The 27,402-nt window shown below is 48.6% G+C and overlaps 3 protein-coding genes across 3 annotated transcripts in view; 1 reads left to right on the forward strand and 2 right to left on the reverse strand.

Moving 5' to 3' along the window:
- The window catches only part of SMC4 (structural maintenance of chromosomes 4), a 40,473-nt gene extending 26,099 nt beyond the window's left edge, over window positions 1-14,374 (forward strand). Inside the window, exons 12-24 of the mRNA XM_054386198.1 lie at window positions 720-881; window positions 1,910-2,135; window positions 2,229-2,308; window positions 2,860-3,012; window positions 3,158-3,284; window positions 4,372-4,561; window positions 6,047-6,191; window positions 7,485-7,658; window positions 7,961-8,143; window positions 9,587-9,819; window positions 11,254-11,437; window positions 12,287-12,445; window positions 14,321-14,374. Of these exons, the coding sequence (XP_054242173.1) occupies window positions 720-881; window positions 1,910-2,135; window positions 2,229-2,308; window positions 2,860-3,012; window positions 3,158-3,284; window positions 4,372-4,561; window positions 6,047-6,191; window positions 7,485-7,658; window positions 7,961-8,143; window positions 9,587-9,819; window positions 11,254-11,437; window positions 12,287-12,445; window positions 14,321-14,374 (2,070 nt within the window). The remainder of the gene's footprint in view (window positions 1-719; window positions 882-1,909; window positions 2,136-2,228; window positions 2,309-2,859; window positions 3,013-3,157; window positions 3,285-4,371; window positions 4,562-6,046; window positions 6,192-7,484; window positions 7,659-7,960; window positions 8,144-9,586; window positions 9,820-11,253; window positions 11,438-12,286; window positions 12,446-14,320) is intronic.
- A 1,758-nt stretch (window positions 14,375-16,132) lies between these two features.
- On the reverse strand, window positions 16,133-17,359 carry TRIM59 (tripartite motif containing 59). Its single transcript, XM_054386199.1, has one exon. It carries the CDS (start codon window positions 17,357-17,359, stop codon window positions 16,133-16,135), a length of 1,227 nt encoding a protein of 408 aa, XP_054242174.1.
- Window positions 17,360-26,249: 8,890 nt separating this feature from the next.
- Window positions 26,250-27,402, reverse strand: part of KPNA4 (karyopherin subunit alpha 4) — a 30,596-nt gene continuing 29,443 nt past the window's right edge. Inside the window, exon 17 of the mRNA XM_054386092.1 lies at window positions 26,250-27,139. Within this exon, the coding sequence (XP_054242067.1) occupies window positions 27,041-27,139 (99 nt within the window). The 3' untranslated portion in view covers window positions 26,250-27,040. The remainder of the gene's footprint in view (window positions 27,140-27,402) is intronic.

A 27,402-nucleotide genomic window follows, 5' to 3' on the forward strand; every position in this document is an offset into this window, starting at 1 on the left:
TTAAGTAGGTCTGAAACTTGCAGTCTTAAACTACGTAAGAACAGGCTGGCCTTGCTGTAACTGAGAGGTACAAGTCCTCATTTCTTAGCTGCTAGGAATTTGGAGAGCGGAGTTGCAACATTTTATTTCTTTTTTTTTTTTCCTTCAAAATCTATAATATTTAGTCATCTCTTTCTTTGTTTCCTCTCATTTTACTTTCACCCCTGTCAAACCAAACTGAGCCCTCTTGTTGTTTCAGAAGAGCAAGGACAGCTGTCTCATAGCCAAACACCATTAGTAGCTCTTTCCAAGCAGCCTTGATTTCATGTTCTGAAAGTTTGCAGCTGAGGTAGAGCTCTTTACTCCTTTTTTTTCCACTACCACCAGACAATGCATTCACATGCATCACATAAAAATGCTGTTTCTGTAGTCTGCAATTCAACCTTTTTGGTTGTTTTTTTTTTTTTTCCTCACCTGCTTATCCAAGGGAGAAGTAGCTCAGCTTCAGGAAAATCACTTTATTTAGCATATAGATTTATTAAACATGGGCATGTCGATTTATTAAACCTCCCTGGGCATTGTGCTGCTGGGCAAGCTGCTATGGGTGCCCTGCTTTAGCAGGGGCTCAGACTGGATGATCTCCAGAGGTCCCTTCCAACCCCACCATGCTGGGATTCTGTGAAAACATGGATGCTGAGCTGATCTTTGCACTTCTGCTTTCCCCCTCAACACTCAATCAGGGAGACCTGGGAGCCATCACTGAGAAGTACGATGTTGCCATCTCCTCCTCCTGCGGTGCCCTGGACGACATCGTGGTTGATACAATCGACACTGCACAGCAGTGTGTGAATTTCCTAAAGGTCAACGGGATTGGAGTTGCCACCTTTATAGCCCTGGACAAAGTAGGTTCCTTGCTTGTAAGCAAAATTTGATGTGCACAGTGTTAATGCTGTATCTGTGTGAATATGCATAGAAATGGGTTTGTTACTTAGGAATCTATTGTGCTGCATGTGTTTTAATTAAAAGTAGAACTAAACTACAGAGCTTTTTAGTAGGCTGTTGGTACCTTAGAATGTTCTCCCAGAAAATCATTTTGGGTAGCTTACATGGAGGTCAATAATCATAGAATTCCAGACTGGTTTGGGTTAGAAGTGACCGTAAAGGTCTTCCATTTCCACCCCCCCACTGCCATGGGCAGGGATACCTCCTACCAGACCAGCTTGATCAAGGCCTCATCCAACCTGGCTTTCAACACTTCCAGGCTTGGAGCCTCTATACCTTCTCTGGGCAACCTGTTCCAGTTTCTCACCACCCTGATGGGAAAGAATTTCCTCCTGATGTCTAATCTAAATCCAGCTTCTTCCAGTTTGAAGCCATCACCACTAATCCTGTCGCTCTAGACCTTTGTCAGAAATACCTCTTCAGCAATCCTCTTCAAATCCTGGCAGGCTGTTCTAAGGTCTCCCTGGAGTCTTCTCTTGTCCAGGCTGGACAACCCTAACTCTCTCAGCCTGTCTCTATAGGAGAGGTGCTCCAGTCCTTGGATCACCTTCATGGCCTGCTGCGGCCCCACTCTAACAAATCCCTGTCCATAATATTTCTCTACAGAGAATTACAAAGCATTTTACCTACCTATGCACATACAATACAAGCTCGTCACAGCTTTTATATTTTTATGCCTAGGGGTTTTTAACAAATGATCCAAACTTCATAATCCCAAGTAATCTAAAGTATGAAAGCAAGCAGTGAGTTATCAGCGAGTCTTTAATGAGACTGGGAGCAGAGATCTCCAAGGACACTTGACACTTAATTAAAGCAAATGCAATTGTACTGTAAAGCCTTACCGTACCTTAGAGTCATGAAAGCACATCGTTTATCCTGAGGAATCACTCCTTTATTGGTTTTTGGGGTTGGTTTTTTTTTGATTTAGATGAATATATGGGAAAAAAGAAGTCAGGCCATCTCCACTCCTGAGAACATCCCTCGGCTCTTTGACCTGGTGCAAGTGAAGGACTCTAAGATCCGCCTGGCTTTTTACTTCGCCCTGCGGGACACTCTGGTAGCCAAGGACATGGATCAAGCTACCAGAGTGGCATTCCAAAATGAGAGGAGATGGAGGGTGGTGACTCTGCGAGGAGAAATCATTGAACAGTCAGGTACTGCAGCACACACGCAGGTAGATTTTGAGCACTTGTGTGGGTGATCTCGAGGCACAACTGGCTCGCTGACTTCATCTCCTTTCACTTTAGGGACAATGACTGGTGGTGGAGGTAAAACAATGAAGGGCAGAATAGGTTCCTCAGTCGTTGTGGTTGTTTCAGAAGAGGAGGTTAGTACATCTGCTTAATTAAAGCTGGGATTTTGCCCAAGTTCCATTTGTTTGGGTAGTTCATACGCACGTCTGCTCTGTCCTTGTGGTGCAAGACACACAAACGATGGTTTAAAGCTCACAAGGACAGCAGAGGTTACACTGCCCTCAGGTGCACTTGTTCACAGCCCAGCTCTCACATGCCTGTAACAAAGTCCTTCTCTTAACTATAGTGAAAACTGCGTCCAGTGTTTTCTGGGTCCTGCCTTCGCTGCTCTGAGTTGAGCATTTCAAGTTTTATCTAGTTTTAATTCCTTAAACCAGTTCTCCATCCCAAGCTGTTTTGATGGGGATTCTTCACCATCCTTTTTCTTATGCTTGCTCCTCATTATTCACTATTCTAACAGATGTTCTCAGCTCTACTCTGTCCTACTACAGCAGGAAAGTGGAGTTTTTGCTTTACTTTCTTCCTGTGTTATAAGAGGTCACAGGCTGTAAAGCACAGGACTGAGCTGTTGCTTGGTTTTGTGCTGGCCACACAAGGCAAGTGACCATCTCTCATTTTTGCGTAGGTCAAAAAAATAGAATCTGAGCTAGAGAAGGAGTCTAAAAGAGCAGCAGAGGTAGAAGAAAAGAAATTACAAGTGCAGGAAGCTGTAAGAAAACTGCACCAAGATGTTCAGGAAATGAGAAACACTCTGGAAAAGTACACAGCAAGTATCCAGGTGAGCAAGGTCGGGACTGAGGCAATCTCTGGCTTCCCCATGGGTATGCAGGATGTGGGATGACTTAAGGACTCAGCACAACTCTTGCTAGAGTCCAGGATCTTTTTGAAGTGCAGGATTCTAACAGGGTTGGTGTTTTCTGTAGAATTTATCTGACCAAGAAGTTCATCTGAAAACCCAAATGAAGGACCTTGAAGCTAAAGTGGCTGCTGCTGTTCCAGATAAAAACAAACAGAAGGAACTGGAAAAAAAACATAACACTTATAAAAAAGGTACTTTTTGTGGAGAGGGGATGCTAGATAAAAATGGTGCATGTGATAGAGGAGTGAATGGTTACAGCTTTGTTCTTTGGGATGGCCACTGCAGTCCTGAGTCTTAGTTTGGGACATCTTTTCTTCTATGAGGGGGCTGAAAGGTGCTTCTAGAGACTAGAGAGTGAAACCCCTTCCTTTGCAATTACTCAAGTTCATGTTTCAGTCCACCTGAAGTAAAAATTCCTTTGACTATCCTTTTGCTCATGTGGCTTTATGGCTGTATCACTTGCAGATTCATAGGGAACTTTGGTTAATGAGGGGTGAAAATTGTTAATGTGGAGGTCATGGCAGTAAAGTCAAGTGAAGGCTTTTGCTGTGCTCTGCCCATAAAATGAGCACCCTCTGTTCTGGGCAAGAAATGCAAAGGAGCAGTCAATTTCTTCAGCGAAATCATAGACTCCCAGCATGGTGAGGGTTGGAAGGGACCTCTGGAGATCATCCAGTCCAAGCCCCTGCTAAAGCAGGGCACCCACAGCAGCTTGCCCAGCAGCACAATGCCCAGGGGGGGTTGGAAGCTCTCACACAAGGAGACTCCACAACCTCTCTGGGTAGCCTGCTCCAGGCCTCCAGCACCCTCACACCAAACAACTTTCTCCTCCTCTTCAGGTGGCACCTTCTGGGTTCCAGTTTGTGCCCATTGCTTCTCACCCTGTAACTGGGCACCTCTGACAAGAGTCTGACCCTTGCCTCTTGCCCTTCAGATATTTACAATTTAACCCCTTTGAGCATGTTCTTATTTAATAAGTGCAAAGAAAGATCTCCTCATGTCCTGCCTCATGTGTTCAATTACTCTGTATACATCAGGTAATCCAATCAAAATTGATGGTTTGGTGATGTGGCAACATCAGGAAGATGTGGGTGTGAAAAAAGTCTGCATGTTTTTCTCAGTCTCTGGAAGGATGTTTTGTACACTTCTCAGCATAGTGATACAGCAGAGATTTGGATCTCCGGAATCTCGGTGTGCCTCTGGAATCTCGGTGCACTGCAGCAGCCCAGGGTTGTGGGGACAGCATCATGACCTTAACTGCATTTTGTTCCTGGACAGACTACGAGTGCCTTGCTGAGAAAGCTGGGAAAATGGAGCAAGAAGTCAAACGGTTGCAGAACCTCATCATGGATATCAATAATTCCAAACTGAAGGCACAGCAGGACAAACTGGACAAGATCAACAAAGAAATAGATGAATGCAGCTTGGCTATCACTAAAGCCCAGGTGGCAATCAAGAGCGCAAACAGGTACAGCAGCCATCATTTGCTCCGTGGTGACACTTGGGGCTGTCATTGTATGATCACCAGATGGGTGTTGGGAACTGTTGGACCCTTCCATGAGTTGGGATTTGTCCGGCCAGAGGAGATGGTTTTCACCTCTTCAGGGCTAGAGGAAACTCAAGAGGGAGGAAAAGGAGATCATCATCTCTAAACTGGTTTAACTGAAACTAGTTCTTAATTAAGAACCATAAGCTTTGTCTCCAGGTGAGACACTGGAACAGGTTGCCCAGAGAGGTTGTAGATGCTCTCTCCCTGGAGGTGTTCAAGGCCAGGCTGGATGAGGCCTTGAGCAACCTGGGCTGGTGGGAGGTGTCCCTGTCTATGGCAGGGGCTTGGAACTGGATGATCTTTAAGGTCCCTTCCAACCCAAACCATTCTATGATTCTAATTAGTGCACTTTACAGAGCAGACACCTGAGTGAAACCTGAGCAAGGGGAGGCATTTGAGCTGTCAGACAGCTGGATCTGCTGGCATCAATGCCTGCAGGACATCTGCTTGTCTTGAGTGGCCTCCATAGCTAAAAATCCCCTGACCATAACATCTTCATTTTCAGTTGCATGCTGTGTGTGTGTCAGGAGGTAAAGGGAAATAAAATAGGGTTGGTTTCCAGTGAGCAGGTTAAAAGTCACATTTCATTTTGCTGCTCTCACTAATTGCAGTATTTCAGGGTAAAGATTCAAGGTAGCACTTAGTTGCCATGCAGTGGAGCACTTCACATCTGAAGGGACTAATTTTAATGCAAGGCATGTCAGGAAATAACAGAGGGATCTACTTTTGTATGTTAGCTTCACAATGCAGACTGAGTGCTCAGAACAAGGTAAAAACTGTCTGGAAGAACAGGTGAGGTAGTTCAGTGCTGCTCTGTGCATGAGGAAGGCAATGTTGTGCTGCTTTAATCTCAGGAGTGTAGGAATTGATGCATGGAGCTGGGATTGTTCAGCCTGAAGAAACAGAGGCTGAGGGGAGAGCTTCTGGCTCTCTGCAACTCCCCGAAAGGAGGCTGGAGCCAGGTGGGGGTTGGTCTCTTCTCCCTAGTGACAGGGGCTTTGAGGTCCCTTGCAGCCTCTAGCATTCTGTGATTTTGTGATTGTGTGACAGTGCTCTGAGCAACCTAGTCTAGTGGAAGATGTCCTTTCTCACTGCAAGGGTTTGGACTAGATGATCTTTAAAGGTCCCTTCCAACCAAAACCATTCTTTGACAGGATGAGAGGAAATGGCCTCAAGTTGCACCAGAGAGGCCTTAGGTTGGACATTAGAAGAATCTTCTCCCCTGAAGGGGTTCTCAAAGACAGGAACAACTGCCCTGGGAGGTGGTTGAATCTCTATCCCTGGAAGGGTCTCAAGACATGGTTTAACACCAGCCTTGGTAGTGTTGGGTTAATGGGTGGACTTGATGATCTTGTTGGAGATCTTTCCAGCTGAAATGATTCTGTGGTTTTGATACCCCTGCAGAAACCTGAAAAGAGCTGAAGAATCCATTCTTCATGGGGAGAAGGAGATTGAGCAGAATGCAGAAGAGATTAAGAGGTTGACTGAAGAGTTGACTACGCTAGAAGGGAAAGCCACTGAGGTTCTGGGTGAGCGCAAGCAAGCTGAAGTGAGTGTCCTGTCAGTTCCCTCTGCTCTTCAGCAAGCCTGGGGGCTGTGAAAGAAACCTGCAAGTTTAGATTAGAGTTCTTGTGCCACTCTCCTTCTCTAGAGACATTCCAGGCCTGCCTGGACATTGTGATCCCGGGCAACCTGTTCCGGGTGATCCTGCTTTAGATGATCTCCAGAGGTTCCCTTCTCACCTCCACTATGCTGGAATTGTGTGAATCAAAGTTGACCTTAAATACTACAGATGCTGGGGGAAAAGATTCAGACTAAACCAGTCCTAATAAGCGTTCTGGTCTTCAGGGAGAGCTGGGATGATGAGTTCTAGCATTATTGGAGTTTATCTTTTATTGGCTTTGAAACATGCATAAAAACAGATCTGTTTTTCCACTTCTGTGCTCCTTCAGTTTGCCATCTGGATTTATGTAGAGAAAACAACCAGGACAGCTGAAATTCTTCCAAAACAAAGCTGTTTGAGACTTTTTTTTCTCTACAACTGCCTTTGAGCTAAAACCATCCCTGTGTAGGACTGGTTTGATCCAGCTCTGGAGTGAAAATATCAACTGCAGCATGTTGCAGTGATTCTAGAAGTCAAGGAGCTGGTTCATACAAATGCACCACACTGGCATCAACATGGGGGGTTGAGGAGATGAAGCTCTGGGAATCATAGAATGGCTTCAGTTGGAAGGGACCTTAAAGATCATGGAATGATACAATCATTAAGGTTGGAAAAGACCTCTAGGATGAAGTCCAGCCTTCTGCCAAACACCTCTGTGACTACTAAACCATGTCCTAAAGTGCTACATCTACCCATTGTTTTTTTTAACACCTCCAGGGATGGTGACTCCACCACCTCCCTGGGCAGCCTGTTCCAATGCATGATCACTCCTGCAGCAAAGAAACTTTTCCTCATCTCCAACCTAACCCTCCCCTGGTGCGGCTTGAGGCCATTTCTTCTTGTCCTGTCATTAGTTACTTGGGAGAGGAGGATAATACCAGTCTCAATCCAACCTCCTTTCAGGCAGTTATAGAGAGTAATAAGGGTTCCCTCTCAGCCTCTTGTTCAGGCTAAAGATCACTTACTTCCAACCCCCTGCCATGGGCAGGGACACCTCCCACTAGAGCAGGTTGCTTGTCCAACCTGGTCTTAAACACTTCCAGGGATGAGGAATAATGGAGTGAAATAATATGGAATGAAAATAATAATGGAGTGAAAACAAACCCCCAAGCTGAGCAAAGTTGACAAGCTGTCTCAGTCACCTGGTTCATGACTTGGTTGTGTGCTGTTCCTGCTCAGGAGATGTTACCAGAGATCAAGGAGGAACATCAGAGCCTGCTCCAGGAGATCAGAGATGTTCAGGATGGTGAACATGCACTTCAGACAGAAGCTCTTAATATCAAGCTGAAGATTCAAAAAGTGGACAGCAACATCTCCACACACCAGTCAAAGCTTAAGTACTGGCAAACAGAGGTGAGGGTGTTGGTGAGCTCCTGCAGCTTCAGTGTAAGATCTCAGGCTGTGAACACCTTAAACTATAGCTGGAAAATGGATAATCTGGGGGGAAACTGAGGTTCAGCTCACAGTTTGGTGTTTATGCTATAAACCCCCAAGTTTTCAGCAACAGGATAATAGGATGAAGGATGTTTGTTGTATTCACATCTTATTAAAGGGAGTTAGCAGATGGAAGCTTCCTACTAATACAGGAAGTGCTGATTTCAGAAGCACCTTCCTGTGATCTCTAAAGATGTTTAGTAACTGGGTTTGAATTTTAGATCTCCAAATTATCACTGCACTCCATAGAAGACAAACCAGCAGAAGAACTCCCAGTGCTGAGTCAAGAAGAGCTGGAGGCTATCAAGGACCCCAAAGTCATTATTAATCAGATAGCTCTGCTGGAATCCCAGTGTCAAGCAATGAAACCAAACCTGGGTGCTATTGCAGAATACAAGAAGAAGGTAAGCTTGGTTCCTGCCCTGTGCTGCTGGGCTTCCTCTTCTTCCTGCTCATCACTGGGTGCACAGCATGTTTGTGTTCCACTGCTTCCATCTGCACAGTTCATGGCACTGCTGCTGCAGCAAGCAGCTCACCTTCCAGATGGGCCTTTTGCGTCAGCTGACTGCTGAAATAGATTCTGCACTTGAAGTGCACAAGAAATGATTTCTTTACAGACCCACTGAATCCTTTAGGCTGGAAGAGAGGTCATCAAGTCCAGTCATTAACCCAGCACTAAACCGTGTCCCTCAGCACAGCTTTGAAACCCCTCCATGGATGGGGACTCCACCACTGCCTTGGGTAGCCTGGGCCAGGGTTTTTGACAACCCTTCTGGGGAATTGTTCCTCATGTCCAACCTAAACCTCTCCTGGTTCAACTTGAGGCTGTTTTCTCATCCTGTCACTTGTTCTTTGGGGGGAGAGACCAACCCCTACCTGGCTCCAACCTCCTTTCAGGGAATTGGAGAGACCAAGGTCTCCCCTCAGCCTCCTCCAGGCTGAACAACTCCAGGTCCCTCACTTGCTCCCCAGCAGCCCTGTTCTCCAGACCCTTCAACAGCTTTGTTGGCCTTCTCTGGACCTGCTCCAGCCCTCAATGTCCTTTTTGGCGTGAGGGACCCAAAACTGAACCCAGGATTTGAGGTGTGGCCTCCCCAGTGCCCAGTCCAGGGGGACAATCCCTGCCCTGCTCCTGCTGGCCACACCATTGCGGATCCAAGCCAGGATGCTGGTGGCCTTCTTAGCCACCTAGAGGTGCTGGCTCATCTTCAGCCACTCTTGACTAACACCCCTGGGTCCTTTTCCGTCAGGCAGTTTTCAGCCACTGTCCCAAGCCTGGAGTATTGTATGGGGGGACAAAAGAAACATCTCCTCCCTGGGCACATCAGGATGAAGTGGTCCTGTTCTTCTTCAGTTCCCTTTTGCCGAAAGCTGAAATTGAATCCTTCAGCTTTCCCTCTCTCCTCTGCAGGCTCTGCTGTTGCTAGATCCTGCAGTTATTACCTGCTCCTTAGTCAGGTGTGAAGGTTGTATCTAGGAGCTCAGGTACACCTTTATCTGATACCATCCATAGTAGGTGAAGACAACTTTCTTCTCTGAGGGCTGGTTTATTTAGCAAGCTACTCATGACAGTCTAGACAGACAGACAATAAGTTGAGGACCTTTTTTTTTTTCCTCCTCACAATGCTCATCTTGATGAAATCTGGTTTTATTTCCACACGGGGTTTCCATCAGCAGCATGGAGATGAGATAAAAGAGACTGTTCGGGTTTGCTCTTTTGTTTCAGGGCTGTCAACCGTTCCAGGGAAAAAAATGAATTTTCAACTGGTAGGGAGAAATGGTTTCAAATCTGGGGATTCAAATGGAAACAGCTGCTCTAAGTGTACTTTTGTGGGTTTGTGCTCCAGGAAGAGCTGTACTTGAAACGTGTGGCTGAGCTGGACGAGATCACCAACGAGAGAGACAAGTTCAGACAGGCTTTTGAAGACCTCCGGAAACAAAGGCTGAACGAATTCATGGCAGGGTTTAACATCATCACCAACAAACTGAAGGAGAACTACCAGATGCTCACGTTGGGAGGAGATGCTGAGCTGGAGCTTGTGGACAGCCTGGATCCCTTCTCTGAGGGAATCATGTTCAGGTTTGTCTGGAGACTTTGTGGTGTTTTGCGGTCCTCAATTGTTGTGCTCTTCGCAGCCTGCTTTTAAGCTTACTTAGTCTAGAGCTAACCAGGACAGTTCCCTCTAGGCAAGCAGCTTCATGATGGCACTCAAAGAGTGGTGGTCAATGGCTGGATGTCTGAGTGGGGAGGAGAGCTGTGCCTCATAAGTGGGAACTGGGTCCAGTGCTGTCTAACCTCTTTGTTGGTGACATGAACAAGTGGGATGGAGGCACCCTCAGCAGGCTTGCTGATGACACCAAGCTGTATGGTGCAGTTTATGAGCTGGAGGGAAGGGATCCACCCAGAGTGGCCTGAACAGGCTGGAGAGGTGGGCCAGTGCCAGCCTCATGAGGTTCAACAAAGCCAAGGACAAGGTCCCACGCCTGGGTTGGGGCACTCCCAACCACAAGTCTAGGCTAGGTGGAGAATAGATGGAGATCATCCCCATGGAGAAGGACTTGGAGGTGCTAGGGGGTACTGGATGTGAGCTGGCACTGAGCACTGCCAGCCCCAGCCTGTCCTGGGCTGATCCCCAGCAGTGTGGGCAGCAGGGGCAGGGAGGGGATTCTGCCCCTCTGCTGTGCTCTGCTGAGACCCCCCCTGCAGTGCTGGGGCAGCTCTGGAGTCCTCAGCACAGCAGAGACATGGAACTGTTAGAGGAAGAAGTTCTGCCCTATGAGGCTGGTGCGGCACTGGAACAGGTTGCCCACAGAAGCTGTGGAGGCTCCAAGCCTGGAGGTGTTCAAGGCCAGATCCAATGGGGCCTTGAATAACCTGGTCTAGCAGGAGGTGTCCCTGCCCATGTCAGGGGCTTGGAACTAGATGATCTTTAAGGTTCCTTCCAACCCAACCAGTCTGAGTCAAACAGAAGTTACCTGTTGCATCTACAGCAGTAGACTGCAGGTATTGGGAAGATGCTGACAAGCTACAGATGTTTATCATCAAGACTGATTTTCTCCTGGAACAATGAGTAACTTGAAAGTAATTTCTCAGGGGTTTCTTCATTCCCAAATCATTTCATTCTGCACAGGGAATTGTGTCACAGTGTGAACTGGAGATTGTCCTGTCACAACTGGTCCTAAGAGTAAATTAATCACTGAAGAGTAGAGTAGCATGTCTGAAAGATAATGGTAAGAGCAGCTGCGAGGTGGTGTGGTCCCAGCAGAGAACAGCCCAGGGCTAGCTTGAGGCAGGCACCAGCTGGCCATGGAGCCATGCATGGACCGAGAGGGCTCCTTGGTGACCAGAAATCTGTTCACGTCTTTCCTCTGCAGAGGACTAAGTGCAGCAGGCAGCTCAACCCTGCTTGTGTGTCTTCCATGAATTCCCTCCTGTTTTATTATGTCATGGTGAAAAGCAAGGTCCATTTCCATCCCAGCCAGAAGTAAGTGACAAAGTCTTGGTTTGTTTCAGTGTTCGGCCTCCCAAGAAAAGCTGGAAGAAGATATTTAACCTGTCAGGAGGAGAGAAGACTCTGAGCTCCCTGGCTCTGGTCTTTGCTCTTCATCACTACAAGCCAACACCACTTTACTTCATGGATGAGATTGATGCAGCCCTTGACTTCAAAAATGTCTCCATTGTAGCATTTTACATCTATGTAAGTACTGAGTGCTACCTTGGACTGTATTTGTTTGTTATTTTCTTCTCTGCCAGAAATACCAAAGTGGTGAGGACAAGACATCTAAGATTGTCAACTCAACACCACCATGGCCCTTAAGCCCTGGCCCCAGGTGCCATGGCCACACATTTCTTGAACACCTCCAGGGATGGGGACTCCACCACCTCCCTGGGCATCCTGTTCCTCCCCTCTCGCAGCAAAGAAATTTTTCCTCATCTCCAACCTAAACCTCCCCTGGTTTGAGGCCATTTCCTCCATCCAGACACAGATTTAACAGGCTGGAATGATGGAGGAATAGATAGAGGCCATTTACTAAGCAGAGTGCCAGAAGGGTGCTCAGAGTGCTGCTTTCTGTCTGGTTTTGATCTGTTCCTTTATTCAACAATAGAATGTCTTGGGTTGGAAGAGACCCTGGAGAGCATCTCCTCCAACCTCCCTGCCATGCCCAGGGACTCCTCCCACTAGCCCAGGTTGCTCAAAGCCTCATCCAGCCTGGCCTTCAACACCCCCAGGCAGGAGGCATCCCCAACCTCCCTGGACAGCCTGTGCCATAGTCTCACCACCCTCCTGCTCAACAACTTCTTCCTCAGCTCCACTCTACCCCTGCTCTGCCTCAGCTTCAAACCATTGCCCCTTGGCCTGTCTCTAGACACCCTCAGCAAAAGTCCCTCTGCAGCCTTCCTGCAGGATCCCTTTAGACACTGGAATGCAGCTCTGGTAAATTTAATGTCGGGGGGAGGGGGGGGGGAAGCTTCAACCCACCCCATGCAGGGACAGAGCAGAGCTTTCTGCATAGCTGTGGGCTGACACAGGCACCTTGTGTTGCAGGAGCAGACCAAGAACGCCCAGTTCATCATCATCTCGCTGCGCAACAACATGTTTGAGATGGCAGACAGGCTGATTGGCATCTACAAGACCCACAACACCACCAAGAACGTGGTCACCAACCCCAAAGTGATCGGAGCCAAAGGGCTGCTGCAACTTGCTGCTCCTGAGCCCTGCCTGGAATAGGGTGAAGTCACCTCCCCTCCTCCTCACTGCTGGGGATTTTCATGTATATATTTTTGTACTGCAGACTTCTGGTTGGAGTCAAGCTGGTTAATAAAGTTTTGTCAGTAAAGATTGACTTTACAGTCTGCAGCCACTTTAAGTCTATGAACTGAGCTAAAGGAAGCTCTTTCTCTGCCTTTTTACTGTTCCCTGAGCAGCCTTTCTGCCAACAGTTGGGTTCTGCATTTGGCTTGCAGGGCCTGCTTTTTACTCTCTGTACCCAAGCCAGCAAGTTGCTTGCAACTGCCATCAGAATGTCCTGTCACACTGCCCTCTCCAGTAAGCAGTCTGCACACACAACATCCCCATGCATAGTGTAAGGGTGGTGTAATGCTGCAGGGCCTGGCCATCAGATGTCTGTGGCTGTTTGTGATGAGTTGGGTTGGTTTAGGAAGCTGCTTTTCAGTTATTTCCCTCTCTTCCCACGGAAGACAGCTCCTCCTCTTCTCAGACTGCAGCCCCATGCTGCACTTGAGGGTTGTTAACACAATAATCATCAGCTGGCTCCTGCCATCATCTCAAAGGGCTAAACCCTCTCCCAGGACAGAAGTTCAGGTCAGTACCCTCTACCCTGTGCCTGTCACTCAGATCTGCTTTGAATCAGAGGGGGTTTTGTATTTTCAGAACCAGGCAGACTTGCACCAGTGCAGCAGAACAGTCTCCTTGTGCTGCTCCCTGAGGGGAAAACCTTACCACCCCAAAAAGCTCCTTTGCTGCCCTGCTGCTGCTGAGTTAGGGCAGCCAGGGACAGAACAGCTGAGGCCAGCCCTGCTGGCTGGCCTTGCTTTGTGCTCTCAGCTCTTCATTCCCTCTCTGGCTCTTTTCATACCAAGCACTCTAAACAAAGCCTGAGGTGGCTTCTCCAGCTCGTTGCCACCCTGAGGAGGTCAGTTACACATCCAGCTCAGCACTGGCCCAAACCCAGCCAGAGCCTCACTCTGGCTTAAGGCACAGCCAGCAAAATGGAGCTGATGGGGAAATGTGGCTGGGGTGCTGTAAGTACAGAGTGGGGTGTTAAACCTTAAGGTTATATCAAATCCTGATCAGTGTAAAACAGTGTGTGTGGCCAGAGGTGCTGTATGTGCAGTGCCTCACTCTCAGGGTGGTGCTGTTATATATAGACTGTTGGCAGCAACCTCAGCCCAGCAACAGGCACAAGGACGAGACACAAAACAGGCTGCAAACCTCTCCTGCCGCAGATGGGCACAGCTTTGGTTTTCCCATCCCAAGCTCAAGCTAAAAAAACAAAATCTTCAGGATAAATGTCCAGGCTCCATCAAGCCAAGGACAAGGAGATGCTGTACAGGAGAGGGGCAACAACCACTCAGCTGGAGAGGCAGAGAGGACACTGCAGCAGTGTAGGTGACAGTTCTGAACTTGTACCAAGGCTGGCTAGTGGGATTTTTGCAACAGTGCAGGAGCAGCTGCAGGATAACCCCTTGGGAATAATGAACTGGCAAAGGCAAACCATTTCCCTTTCACCTGCAAGAGCTATTCCTGACAGTGATCTTCTGTTATCTAAGCATCTCAGCACCATGATGTGTTGTCCTTAGCAGCTTGGCCACCTCAGAACTTCATCTCTTCCCCTCCTGGGTCTCAACAAGCTCCTTTTCAGACAGACATCCCCTCTGAAAAGAGAAAAATCTAGAAAGAATACTTGGCAGCAGAGGGCAGCTGAAAAGATGAGGAAAAAGACTCCACCCTGGGTCTGGCAGGTTGCAGATCCCTCACACAATCCCAGAATGGTGGAGGTTGGAAGGGACCTCTGCAGATCAGTCCAACCTCCCTGCTAAAGCAGGGCCCCCACAGCAGCTTGCCCAGCATCACATTGCAGAGAATCTTCCTCAAGTCACTGCAAGAAAGTGAGGCACTGTAAGGAACGGGAAGCAGGGAGAGCCCAGTGGAACAGCCCCAGTCCTGCCTTTGGGAGGCTCCTGCCCCCTCTCCCCTCCCCTGCTCACAGGGCATCAGGAAGGCCTGCTGGAAGAATAACTTTTATTTGTGTACAGTTTCCTTAAAAGAGAGAGCAGCGCAAGTAGTAAATTTTTCCATCATGGCAACCTCTGTAGTCTCAAAAAATAACTCTTAGAAACTCTGAGTCTTGAAAAGGCAGGAAAACAGAAGGCAGGCAGGTCAGACAAGCCTGAGGTGGCAGTGGACAGACAGCCAGCACCAGAGCTTGAGACTGATGTGCCAGGTGACAGCCTTCCAGTAAATTACCAACTTGCTTGGGAAATCCACCTGACAGCATTTACCCGGGTCCAGGATCCACCTAAAAACCACTTCAGAACCCGTGGCATCTGTGGGATTTGCTCCTGGAATTCTCCAAGATGACAGACAGAAAACACAGAAACCCTGAGCAGTGCTTCTACCCCACCTGCTCCTCTTGAGCTCCCATGCTGACTCCTACCTCAGCTAGCCCTGAACACCCCAACCTCTGAGCTGCCAGAGGGGAGCTGGCTGGCTGGAGACGGCAACCCTGTGCTCTCAGGATTGCTGTCAGGAGGGTTAGCCAGGCTGGAGGGCTCAGCACTGACCTGGCTCTCAGCTCTAAAGCTGGCAGCAAGAGACACTTTGCAGGGCTGCAGTAAGCACCTGCTGGTAACACTGGGCAGGTTTTGGTGTGCACAAGGGTTCAAAACCCCCAGACTTCAACCACTCCAACAACTGCTGCTATTTACAACCTGCCACACTGCAGTGTGCTGCTGGTTTCACCATGACCCATGCCAGACACTCACTCTGGGGAGCTTTCAGTGAGGATCAGCTCACCCGTGCTCTGCTCTTGTAACTGCAGCCCTCCCAGGCTGGCCCAGCACTCACTAGCATCAGCCTGCTCAGCACTCAGGGTCTAAAATGCCTCCTGTTGGGGATTTTGCTCCTGAACACAGCTCAGATTGGAGTCCTGGAAGTGTGCCGGTGACTGATGGATTGCAGGATAAATCCTCTGCTTCAATGCCCCTGTTCCTTGTGCTGAGAAGCTGAAGAAACCTTTCCCTTCCTTGTCAACAGCTCTTGACAACAGCTGGATCCATTCACCACTGGCTGCAGTTTTTTCTGCCTACCTCAGAACCTGTCCATTTTCATGACATGAAATGATGAGATCACATCATCTGCCAGTAACTGGTACAACACCAAGTGAAACCCAGAGCCAGGAAAATACCAAATGTGAGTTTCAGCTACAGCAGAGCTCAAGTGACCCCTCCCAGACTTAATTTGATAACCTTTAGCGTTGTGCTTTGATTAAAACATTTAAAAGCAAACCAAACCACCACTCAACCTAAAAAAAAAAAAACCAATCATTTTAAAATCATGTTCCCAAAGAGAGGTGTGAGGAGGTTTTACAGACAAGGCTCCAGATGACAACCTGGGAGCTGCTGTATCTTTGGCACAGATTGTTTCTGACCAGCATCTTGTTTAAACTGACTCCTACCAAGCTCTGTGTGAGGAGGAGGAGGAGAAGAAGCCTCTTGGTAAGAGTTTGCCAAGAGAAGAATCCATACAACACAGAAAAAGGGGGAGATGGAAACAGGAAGGGAAAGCAGAATTTGGACAATTCAGCTGTTTAGGTAAAAATTACAACTACAGTAATACCCTGAGGATTTCTCCCCTAAGCTTTTTGTCTCCTCACTGGAATTGCTGAAGGGAAACAACTCTCCCCACAAACTCCATCAGCAAGTTAAATCTGTCACACAGCCCCACAGCCATGGCCTGCCAGCGGGAGTGGAGACCCTGACAGGCAGGCAGCAGGACCTCTGACAAGTACAGGGGAGCAGCTTCAAACAGCAGGGAGGACACAGGTGGGTAAAAGGAGAGCCCCACCACAGCTGTGATCACAAGGAGCAGCTGCACCAAACGATTCACAGCCTGCAGGTGCTCCTTCACTTCTCTGCCTTGCCCCCGGCCACCACCTCTGCTGCGCAGTTTCCTCTTCAGGACCACCTTGACTTTCGGAGCCAGGATCTTGTCAATCTGCCCCAGCTCAATTTTTGACCACACATCCTTCAGCAGGTGCCCAATCCTGGGATGGACTTCCACAGGCTCCACATGGGGCAGCTGCTTCTCCCTCAAGGCTTTGACACGCTGCTGCATATCCCCCATCTTCTCCAGGAAGACAAGTGGGGACTCTTCCTTCTGCACAGCCGTGTTGAGGGACATCAGCTCCAGCTGCTCCTCCCGCATTTTCTCCAGGTGCTGGATGAGAGGGTCATATTTCACCACAACCTGGGCCTTGGCTTCTTCCAGTGCCGTCAGCAGAGCCTGTTTCTTGTCCTCCAAGGTGTCACTGAGCTTCCTGAAGTACTGCACCACTGCCATTTGATCCCCCCTCACCACACTCTCGCACTGGGCCTTCTGCTCCTTCAGCTTCTCCAGCAGCAGGCACACATCGGTCCAGTGCTTGTCGGTCAGCTGCTGGAGCAGCTCGCCGGCAGTCCTCTTCTCTTTCTGGTAGGCGGCGTGGAGGTCATCGATGGGGTGCCCGCTGTGCTCGCCGATGGTGAGGCAGTGGCCGCAGACCAGCTTCCTGTCCCGCAGGCAGTAGATGTTGAGGGGCTGGCTGCTGTGCTGCCTGCAGGTGGCGCTGCAGGCGGCCTCCTCCCGCCGCGACTTCTCGATGATGGCTTTCACGGCGAAGTTGATGGGCAGCGACCCGACGCCGGCAGCAGCGATTTCCGAGACTCTCCTGCAGTTTGGACACTTGAGAGGGATTCTCCAAACGGAAAAGCTGTTCGACGCCTGGACGACGCCTTCCAGACAGCTCCTGCAAAAGGTGTGGGAACAGGACAGGACACGAGGATCTTCAAAGAGGCTGTAGCAGATGGAACAGGTCAGCTCCTCCTCGAAAGGGTGCATGTCCTGCAAAAGGAAAAAACACACACACTGGAAGCTGCCTTTACAACCAGTCCAACCACCTAAGCACCTCAACATTCTTCCTTCCATCCCAGCTGGGTTAGGTTCTTTCCCACCCCATCAGTCTCTCTCCTTTCTTCCCTTTGGGAAGCTGAGGGGTTCATGCAGAGCCCCTGGCACTTGTCTGGTAGCCAGCCCAGCTCTGACTTGTTACACCAGCAGCAGTGTAAAGTGGATTGTGTGTTTGTAACAGCACCATGAGGCCATGGCAATCAAGACCAAAGCAAAACTGGAAGCCAGCAACAGTTCATAGAATCAACCAGGTTGGAAGAGACCTCCAAGATCCTCCAGTCCAACCTATCCCCCAGCCCTATCCAATCACCCAGACCATGGCACTAAGTGCCTCATCCAGGCTTCTCTTGAACATCTCCAGGGATGGTGACTCCACCACCTCCCTGGGCAGCACATTCCAATGGGCAATCTCTCTCTGTGTGAAGAGCTTCCTCCTAATACCCAGCCTAGACCTCCCCTGGCACAACTTGAGACTGTAAATAGTTCAAAGATTCCAGCAGACTATAATCTGCTGCTTTGATCCAAGGACTCCTGGTCATCTATAGCCAACCTCTGCCTTCAAAAGCTGGGAGAAGCAGCAACCTGCTACTGAAAGAGAGCAGGAGAGGAAGGTGGTGGAGCCACCATCCCTGGAGGTGTTCAAGAAACCTGTGGCCATGGCACTGTGGGACATGTGGTGTTGGGTTGCTGGTTGGACTGGATGATCTTAGAGGGCTTTTCCAACCCAAACAATTCTGTGATTCTAAAAGAGGTTTCTAAGAATGATGACATTTTTCTCCCACTGAGGAGTATTTTCAATACAAGAAGAAAACACCAAGCACTTGCAGCCAGATTTACTACCAGGTTCTTTCTAGGTTCTGGCACCAACCAGAGCCTAACTCAACAGCCCTTAAACACAGCCCCACCAACAGTAAGTGGGCTTACAGTGTTACTCCTGGGTTACTTTAAGCAAAGCACTAAGACTCTAACTTTCATTGTCCATCCTTTGGTTCTGTTTTGTTTTGGGTTTGTTTTTTTTTTTTTTTTTTGCCAGCTTGCTGAAATCACCCTGTCAGGTCATAAAGAACAGCAATTCCAACCCCACTTTTCATACTAAAACCCACAATTCTGGTTTTCATGCTGTCAAAAGTCTGAACTCTCCTTATCTGTGTCACATTTTCCTGTCCCTTTGCCAATTCTGTAGACTTTGCTGTGCTGCAAAAACAAATTGTCCAAGCATTTAGCATCAAAGACTCAAAACTTCAGGTTTGACTCCAAATCTGAAAGTGACAGCATGGAGCTGGGCTCATGCAGCTGCACCAAGCAGTGCTGAGCTTGCCAGGAAGATAACTGCCTGTGGGATGTGTTTAGGGAGGATATTTTATTCAATCCTTAGGGCAGAAAATGTTCCTATCAGCAGCTCTCACTGACACCAAGCCATGAAAATGCTCAGGGGGTTGGAGCAGCTCTGCTATGAGGACAGACTGAGGGAGCTGGAGAAGAGAAGGCTCCAGGGAGACCTTAGAGTGGCCTTCCAGTACCTGAAGGGGGCTACAAGAAGGATGGGGAGAGACTGTTTGCAAAGGCCTGCAGGGACAGGACCAGGGACAATGGCTTCAGACTAGAGCAGAGCAGATTGAGATTGGATGTGAGGAACAAGTTCTGCACCAGGAGGCTGGTGGAACACTGGAACAGGTTGCCCAGGGAGGTGGTTGAGGCTCCATCCCTGGAGATATTGAAGGTGAGGCTGGAGAGGGCTCTGGGCAACCTGATCTAGTTGGGGATGTCCCTGCTGAGTGCAGAGGGGATTGGACTGGATGAGCTTTGGAGGCCCCTTCCAACCCAAACCATTCCATGATAACAAAGTGTGATTGATTTTAAGTGACTCTAAAGGGAACTGAATTGTTGATGATGCTGTTTGCTACCCAGAGCTGTACCAGGAGGCAAGAAGCAGAGCAGAAATCCCCAGGTTCAGTTTTATCCTGCATGAGGAAATGAACAAAGCACTTTCAGAGCAGTGGGAATAAATCACTGGCTGGCTATAGGAGAGCCTGGGAACACTGATGGAGAAGAGCCAACACCACAGAGTTCAGGAAAGGAAAAAAGAAGTTTCCCAGGTAAACAAAGCAGCAGGAAGCTGCTAAGTGCTTCCCTGCCTGGGGCAGATACTTAGCCTTACACCTTCTAATCAGTGATAGCAACACTTAGTGCAGACACAGGTTTGTCCCCAGTCACCCAGCACAGGCAAATTGCATGCCAAGGGGCATTATAAAAATTCAAAAGCATGATTGTGCCAGCAAGGGGGTAAGTTTCAGAAACCTTCCAGCAACAAAAAGCCTGCTAAGGGGCTGTGGTTTTATCTTCCTGTAATGAGTGGCACTGCAGGCAAGGGGAAGCTGTGAAGTACAGCACAGCTGTCTGACAGCTCAGCTGCCAAAGCTGCTGGAGGGGCTGCAGAGGTGCCTTTGGCCTTGTGTGATGGCTGCAGTGGCCCATGCCAAGAGTTTCTAGGGGCACAGGAAAGAGCTTCCCAAGGACTCTGTGCTGCCAGGCACCCAGTTCTGGGCTCCCCAGTTCAAGAGGGACAAGGATCTGCTGGAGAGAGTCCAACAGAGCTACCAGGATGATGAAGGGACTGGAGTATGTGTCCTATGAGGACAGGCTGAGAGCTCTGAGGTCTGGAGAAGACCGAGAGGGAATTTAATACGTGTTTATAAATATCTGAGGGCTGGGGATCAAGAGGCAGGGGACAGGTAGGATGACCTAGTGGCTATGAATGACTGCATTCAGGTCATTCAGCATCTGTCTTCCTACATTTTTCCCCCCTGCAGACAAGAACGTGATAATGAGGATGCTGAAGGGAGCACTGCCCTGTGAGGAGAGGCTGAGAGCCCTGGGGCTGCTTAGTCTGGAGAGGAGAAGGCTGAAAGGGAATTTAATGTTTATAAATATCTGAGAACTAGGGGTCAGAAGGCAGGGAACAGGCTCTGCTCAGTTGCACCATGGGATAGGACAAGGAGCAATGGATATAAACTACAGCACAGGAGGTTCCACCTCAACATGAGGAAGAACTTCTTCACTGGGAGGGTCCCAGAGCCCTGGCACAGGCTGCCCAGAGAGGTTGTGGAGTCTCCTTCTCTGGAGCCTTTGCAGCCCTGTCTGGATGTGTTCCTGTGTGCCCTGTACTGGATTCTGTGGTCCTGCTCTGGCAGGGGGGTTGGACTCAATGCTCTCTGGAGCTCCCTTCCAACCCCTAACACTCTATGATCCTGTGATGATCCTCAGGGAGGGAAACAACATCTGCTGTCTGAAGGACACTCCCCTTCCAACACCTTACTAAACCCACAACAGAAATGCCTCCTCCTCACCCCACAGCAAGACATGAAGCCCTCCTGCAGCACAAACACAGAAGCTCAAGCCTCTGCTGTGCAGAAATAAGGTTTAGTGGTGCTTTGGGCAGGCCCCTTCTATAAAAGTCACCCTCCTGGGAAAGGCTGACACAACTATTTTAAAAAGCCCAGGAGGCCAAGGTGCAGCTCTAGTGTTTGTCAGCACAGCAGAAGGGATGGAGCCTGTAGGAGGCAGCTGCCAGGTTTGCTGCTCAGAACAGGCCAGTCAGAGCAGGAATCAGCAACACAGAATCATCATGGGGTTGTTGGGAAAAAAAGGAGGCTACCAGAACAGAGTTGGGAGGTGGGGGTTGGTCTCTTCTCTGTAGTAAGAAGTGACAGGATGAGAGGAAATAGCTTCAAATTGCACCAGGGGAGGTTTAGTTTGGACAGGAGAAGAAACTTCTTCAATGAAAGGGTCCTCAGGCTGGCACAGGCTGCCCAGGGAGGAGGCTGAATCCCCTTCCCTGAAGGGGTTTAAAGCAGAGATGTGGTGCTGAGGGCCATGGTTTAGCACCAGCCTTGGTAGAGAGAAAGAATAGTTGGACTGGATGAGCTTAAAGGGTTTTTCCAGCTCAAACAATTCTGTGTGATTTTTTTTTATTAGAAAAGACCTTGAAGATCACCAGGTCTCCAACTGCTAACCCAGCACTGCCAGCTCACCACTAAACCATGGCCATCAGCTGCACTGCTTCGCTCCACACCACAAACACTGCACCGGAGTCACAGCAGGCACCAACCAGGCACATTCTGCCCCTAGTCCCAACTCCTTCCACAGCCACTCCACCACTGTGCCACATCTTCACACTGGCTTTTTTGATGGCCTCAAAGTTGATGAGCAGAGCTTAGGAGTCTGTCTTGTTTCCCCATCAAGCTAAACTCTCCCTTCTGTCCACCCATCCACTGCATTCTTTTCTGCTACTACAACAAACTTCCACAAGAGCTACCACGTTCAAAAAGCCCAAATACACCACTCTGTCCCCTCCATACCCCTGTTCCGCTGCTGAGACTTGCTCTCTTCTCTCCCTCATCTCTTGAACTTTCTCAAAGCCTCAAGTTTGAGCATTCATTTGCCTCTTAGAATTCAGCAGCCGACAGGAGGAGCAGAACGCCTTCACCTGTCTGCTGCACAGCCCCCAGACGCTGCAGACCCTCTGCCAGCTCCCACAGACAAGTCGGTGGCAACGAGCACTCCCTGAATCCCTGCACTCCCTGAATCCCTGCACGGTGGGGACTGGAAGGGACCTCTGGAGATCACCCAGTCCAACCCCCCCTGCTAATGCTTTAGGAGCACCCACAGCAGCTTGCCCAGCAGCACAATGCCCAGGGGGGGTTGGAAGCTCTCCACACAAGGAGACTCCACAACCTCTCTGGGCAGCCTGCTCCAGGCCTCCAGCACCCTCACACCAAACAACTTTCTCCTCCTCTTCAGATGCAACCTCCTGGGTTCCACTTTGTGCCCGCTGCCCCTTGTGCTGTCCCTGGGCACCACTGGCAAGAGTCTGGCCCCAGCCTCTCGCCCCCCACCCTTTAGCTATTGATCAGCATCCACAAAACCCGCAGCGATGGGACCCCTGCCTGCATTGACAGCTGGGCAGAGCGACCAACAGCGGCTCCCTAAGCTCACAAGGCAGAAACGCCCTTAGAGGCGATGAAAGGAGCGATCAGGAAGGGGCCGCCTGAGAGCAGCACCGGGTCCCGGCCGCACCATCAGCGTGTAGAAGCAGCAGAAGAGCTCCGGCTGCGGGCTCAGGGCGGTTGTGCCCCAGCAGGCCGCCGAGCCGAGCCCAGCCGAGCTCTTGTACACAGCCGAGCACAGCCTGGGGCACGGCGGCCGCCGCGCTCCCCGCCAGCCACTCAGCCTACCTGCGCGCCGGGCCTGCCGCCCGCGATCGCTCGGCCGCCCGCTGCTGCTGCTGCTGCTGCTTCTCCCCCGCCGGCTGCTCCCGCGCAGCGGAACCACTGACAACCAGGCGGCCCAGCCGCCGCCGCCGCCCTCTTCAAACCGGCCGGGCCCGCGTCCCGCCCGCCGCTCCCCGCTCTGCGCATGCGCGGGAGCCAACGGCCGCGGCTACCGCTGCAGGCTCCAAAGGACTCAGCGTCCGGTGGGGCTGCGTGGGGCGGAGCGGTCACTCCTAACCGACTGCGGCTGGGTGGCAGCTGAGCTGGGAGCCCACCCTGCCAGCTCACAGCCAAACCGTGACCCTCAGCCACACAGCTTTGAAACCCCTCCAAGTGGCTTGAGGAAAACAAATCCTCCTCAGCGCTGGAGCACAGCAGGGCAGCAGAACAAGCACAGCATCTCCAATTCAGGGGATTTACAAGCAAAAAAGAAAGGGGAACTTGATGGAAATGAGGTTTGCAGCCCGTTCTCAGTGGACACTGAAGCAGGATCAGCTCCCAGTAAATTTTGCCTTCTGGGTTTCACTCTGGCAGGAGCTAAAACTTGACTACTGGGAAGGGTTTGTAAACTTTACACATTTTCTGCTACCAAGTTCTCTTTCATAAAGTCTATCTGATCCAGATGCAGGACTGCTCTAATTGCTTCCAGCCTTGTGACCAAGGCTCCTGTCACTGATTTGGCGACATGCAGAGCTGAGGGAACATCTAGAGTTAAACAGGGAATAAGGCTACAGGCAGGAGCAGGCAGCATTTCTGAGTTAGAGCCCTGCTAAACAGCCCTGCCCAGCTGATACTGAAACGTAGCTTTACGGTCTCTCTGGAGCCTTCTCCAGGCTGAACAGCCCCAACTCTCTCAGCCTGTCCCTACAGCAGAGGTTCTCCAGCCCTCTAAGCATCTTCATGGCTTCCTCTGGACCTTCTCCATCAGGTCCATGTCCTTCTTGTGTTAGGTTTCCCAGAGCTGGACACAGCACTGCAGGTGATGTCTCCCCAGAGCAGATCAGAGGGGCAGGATCCCCTCTCTCCATCTCTGGCCACACTGCTTTGGATGCAGCCCAGGCTGCCCTTGGCCTTCTGTGCTGCCAGTGCCCATTGCTGGCTCCTATCCAGCTTCTCACCCCCACCCAGCACCCCCAAGTCCTTCTCTGCAGGGCTGCTCTCAATCTCATCAGCCCCCAGCCTGGAATCAAGGATTGCCCTGCACTTTGCCTTACTGAACCTCCTGAGGTTGTCCTCAGCCCCCTCTCAGCCTGCCCAGGTCCCTCTGGCTGGCTCCCATCCCATCTTTCAGCCTTACCAACCACCCCCTTCAGCTCACTCCTCTGCTTGCTCACTGGGGGCACCTCAGCCTCACCCTCTGTTACCACCCAGCAAGGTCACTGCCGCTCTTCCCCCCACCTCCTGCTGGGAGCTGGACACACAAAGACACAAGAGGAGGCAGCAGCATTGCAAGTTTCCATGTTTATTTCCCCCAGACAGCCCTAGCCTGTACTCTACTCAGATCAACATCACAAGCTAGTTTCTGCCACTTCTAAACGTATTTTTTGTTTTCCTTTTCCACTTTGTAACCACGTCGATTTCTGATGACAAGGAATGCTGCAAAAATACTCTCTAGAGTCCAACAAAGAAGTTATGATCACAAAATAATATTATTTTTTTTAATATCCATTCTACAGTGTTTCAAGAATTACCAAGTCGATTTGCCAAAAAAAAAAAAAAAAACAAACAAAAAAACAAACAACCCAAAAGACAAAAAACAAGAACCCCAACAAAACAACAAAACCAACTCCCTCCCACCCCCCCCAAAAAAAAACAACAACCCCAACCCCCTCCCCCCCCCAAAGGTAGATAGGAGATGCTAAATGGTGGCTAAATCTGGTATGGTTTTATTATAGCAAACTGGTTGTTCATGCAACACTTCTTGTTTTGTGCTCAGAAAAAAGGGGAAGGCACAGCAATTTCCTACAATGAGCCACCTTAGCGAGACTCTGCTCGGGACACCAAGGGCTTAAAAGCTTCACCCTCCAAGAATCTCAGCTGCAGGGCCTCCAAAACCCTGAGGCTTTAAATCCCAATCATAGATAGATAAAAAAAACCAAACCCACTTCCAATGCCTTTGGGTTGTGTTGTTATTTCTGAAGGGCCAAGTTCAAAAAGATACAAAGTTTGAGTTTTGGTTTTTTAATTTGATTTTTTGGGTTTTTTTTGTTTTTGTTTTTTTTTTTTAATGTTTAATTGGTTTGATTTTTTGATTTTTTAATTTGATTTTTAATTAAAAATAAAATTAAATCAAAAATCAAATTAATCTGATTTAATTTTATTTTAATTTTATTTAATTTGATTTTTGTTTGATTACGGTTTTTTGTTTTGATTTTTCATTTGATTTCTGAGTTCCAATTTGATTGATTTCTATTTTGATTTCTAATTTGGTTGATTTCTTATTTGATGTCCAATTTGATTTCTAATTTGTTTGATTTTCAATGTATTTGATTTTTGGGGGGTTGTTTGATTTTTTTTAATTTGCTTGATTTTTCTATTTGCTTGCTTTTTTTTTTTATGTTTGGGTTTTCTAATTATCTGTTGGGCTTTCCTTATTATTTGTTTGGGTTTTTAATTTTTTTTTATTTGTTTGTTTTTTTTTAAAATTATTTTTTGTTTGGTTATTTTGTTTGGTAAATTATAGTTTGGTTGCTTTCTCTCTAAAGTGGCTCAAAATAGATTGTTCATGGCTGCCTACATCTAAAAAAGAGTCTAAAAACAATCAGCTTAGGCAATATTAAAGGTGTTCAAATCATGACTTGATTTGTACATCTATTCACACCTCTTTTATTTGCTCTCTTTTCATTCTGCAGTACAGATGCACCAAAATTACTTTTTTTTCCTTTTCCCCCCCCAATGTATTTTTCTATTTTTTTTTTTTTTGTAGAAGTTTCCATATCATTTTCATAGAAAACAAAAAGTCTTGAAAAACAATTAACATTGAAAAATAAACCAAACCAAAACAAAAACCACAGCACAGGTTTGGGGTTGGGTTTTGTTTTAATCCTACCACAACAGAACAGCTGCTTACAGGACTCAATAGAACCTAAAAAAAGAAAAAAAAAAAAAAACAAAAGGAAAAGTAAGACAAAAAAGAAAACCAAAACCAAACTGAGCTATGCTGGAGATTAAACCACATGCAAAGGTCGTCCAGGTTATCTCTGAAAAAAAATGAAAAGGATGAAATTTTATTGATTATTTTTTCTTCTTCAAGGTCTTTTTCTCACCCCATTTTTACTGGTTTCTATGATTAATGGCAACTTGTGTACTGCAACACAGTCTAGAAGGGAAATGGAGGAGATTTTTTCTTGCTGCTTTTCATGCAAAAATAAAAAGAAATCTACAAATTAGGAGGGTTTTTTTGTTTGGTTTTTTTTGGGATGATGATGATGATGATGATATGGAAAAGCTATTCAGAACATCAAACATTCATCTGGTGCAAATGCACAGGGAAGCCTTCCTGAAATTCTGACTTTACAAACACAGCTGAAAGAAGCCATACAGGGAAAAAAAAAAACAACAAAAAAACGGGAATTAAAAGGAGAAAAAAAGACCAAAAAAATATAAAGAGGGAAAAAAAAATAAAGCAAACTAAAGACAGGCTGCAGGAGTAAACCAGAGTCTGCTGCTAAACGGGTCTCTGTGTCCAGTGTCAAGTTCCCCCTCCAGAACTCAGGTGGATGATGTCCTAGGTTGGTTGTCAGCCCCCTGAAGGCGGCTCAAGCTCGCATGCGCTCACAGACAGCGTCACACCCACACTCTACACACAGCCAGGGCTGGGAGCCTGCCGGCAGGGCTGCGGGGCCCTGCAGAGTGAAACAGGAGCCTGGCTCCACAGCGGCCAGGCCAGACATTCACTCAGCGGTGTCCATTCACACGGTGCTTCGTAGCAAGGCCTGGGCTCGTTCTCCTTGGACTTATATGGGCATCCTATTCTCTTATGCTTACAAGGCTGGATGATGAGAGCACTGCATTTCCCCCCAATTGCTCTAGGAAGTCATTGTTCCTTTCTCAGGCACTGAAGATCTTTCACCCTGTAGCCCTTTGTGTTTGTCTTGGAACGATCTAAACAAGCATTCAGTGTGAAGTTTGTCATTACATTTTGCCACTCATTCTCACTCGCACCCACTCGCCAGCTCGACTTCATTTGGGCTTTTGGCTGTGATTCCAAATGAAATCTTCACGTTTGCTTTCCCCATTTAATGCAGCAGCGGATCCCAGGAGCCAAGATTGATGGATCAAACCTTTGTTTTGTTTGTTTTTATTCAGTGCTGCATTGTACCTAACTTCCCAAAATACCACTCTAAAACTGGAACCCTTCCGCTGGTACGTTGGCAGACGAGTTGAAACCAAACGTTCCGCCCTGGATGGCTTCCGGAACCAGGCTTGGATCTTCATCAATCTGCAGTGGAAGGGAACACTGTCAGCAGGGGCAGGAAGACAAAGGCCTCACTGAACCAGAGCTGGACCATCCTAAGCACCACCTACTTGTTCTTCTCATCTACCTCCTCCCCAAGAGCATATCTCTCTCTCTCTCTCTCTCCCCCTAATCTCCTCAAAAGCATCTTTCTCTCCTCCTAATCTACATCTTCCTACAGAGCATCTCCCTCTCCACCTAATCTACCTCCAGAGGCTCTCTCTCTCCCCACCTAATCTACCTCCTCC

This window comes from Indicator indicator, chromosome 13, assembly GCF_027791375.1.
Source record: "Indicator indicator isolate 239-I01 chromosome 13, UM_Iind_1.1, whole genome shotgun sequence".
NCBI classification, from domain to species: domain Eukaryota; kingdom Metazoa; phylum Chordata; class Aves; order Piciformes; family Indicatoridae; genus Indicator; species Indicator indicator.

Coding starts and splice junctions, on each gene's coding strand:
- TRIM59 (XM_054386199.1), bottom strand. CDS start 17,359: ATGCACCCTTTCGAGGAGGAGCTGACCTGTTCCATCTGCTACAGCCTC.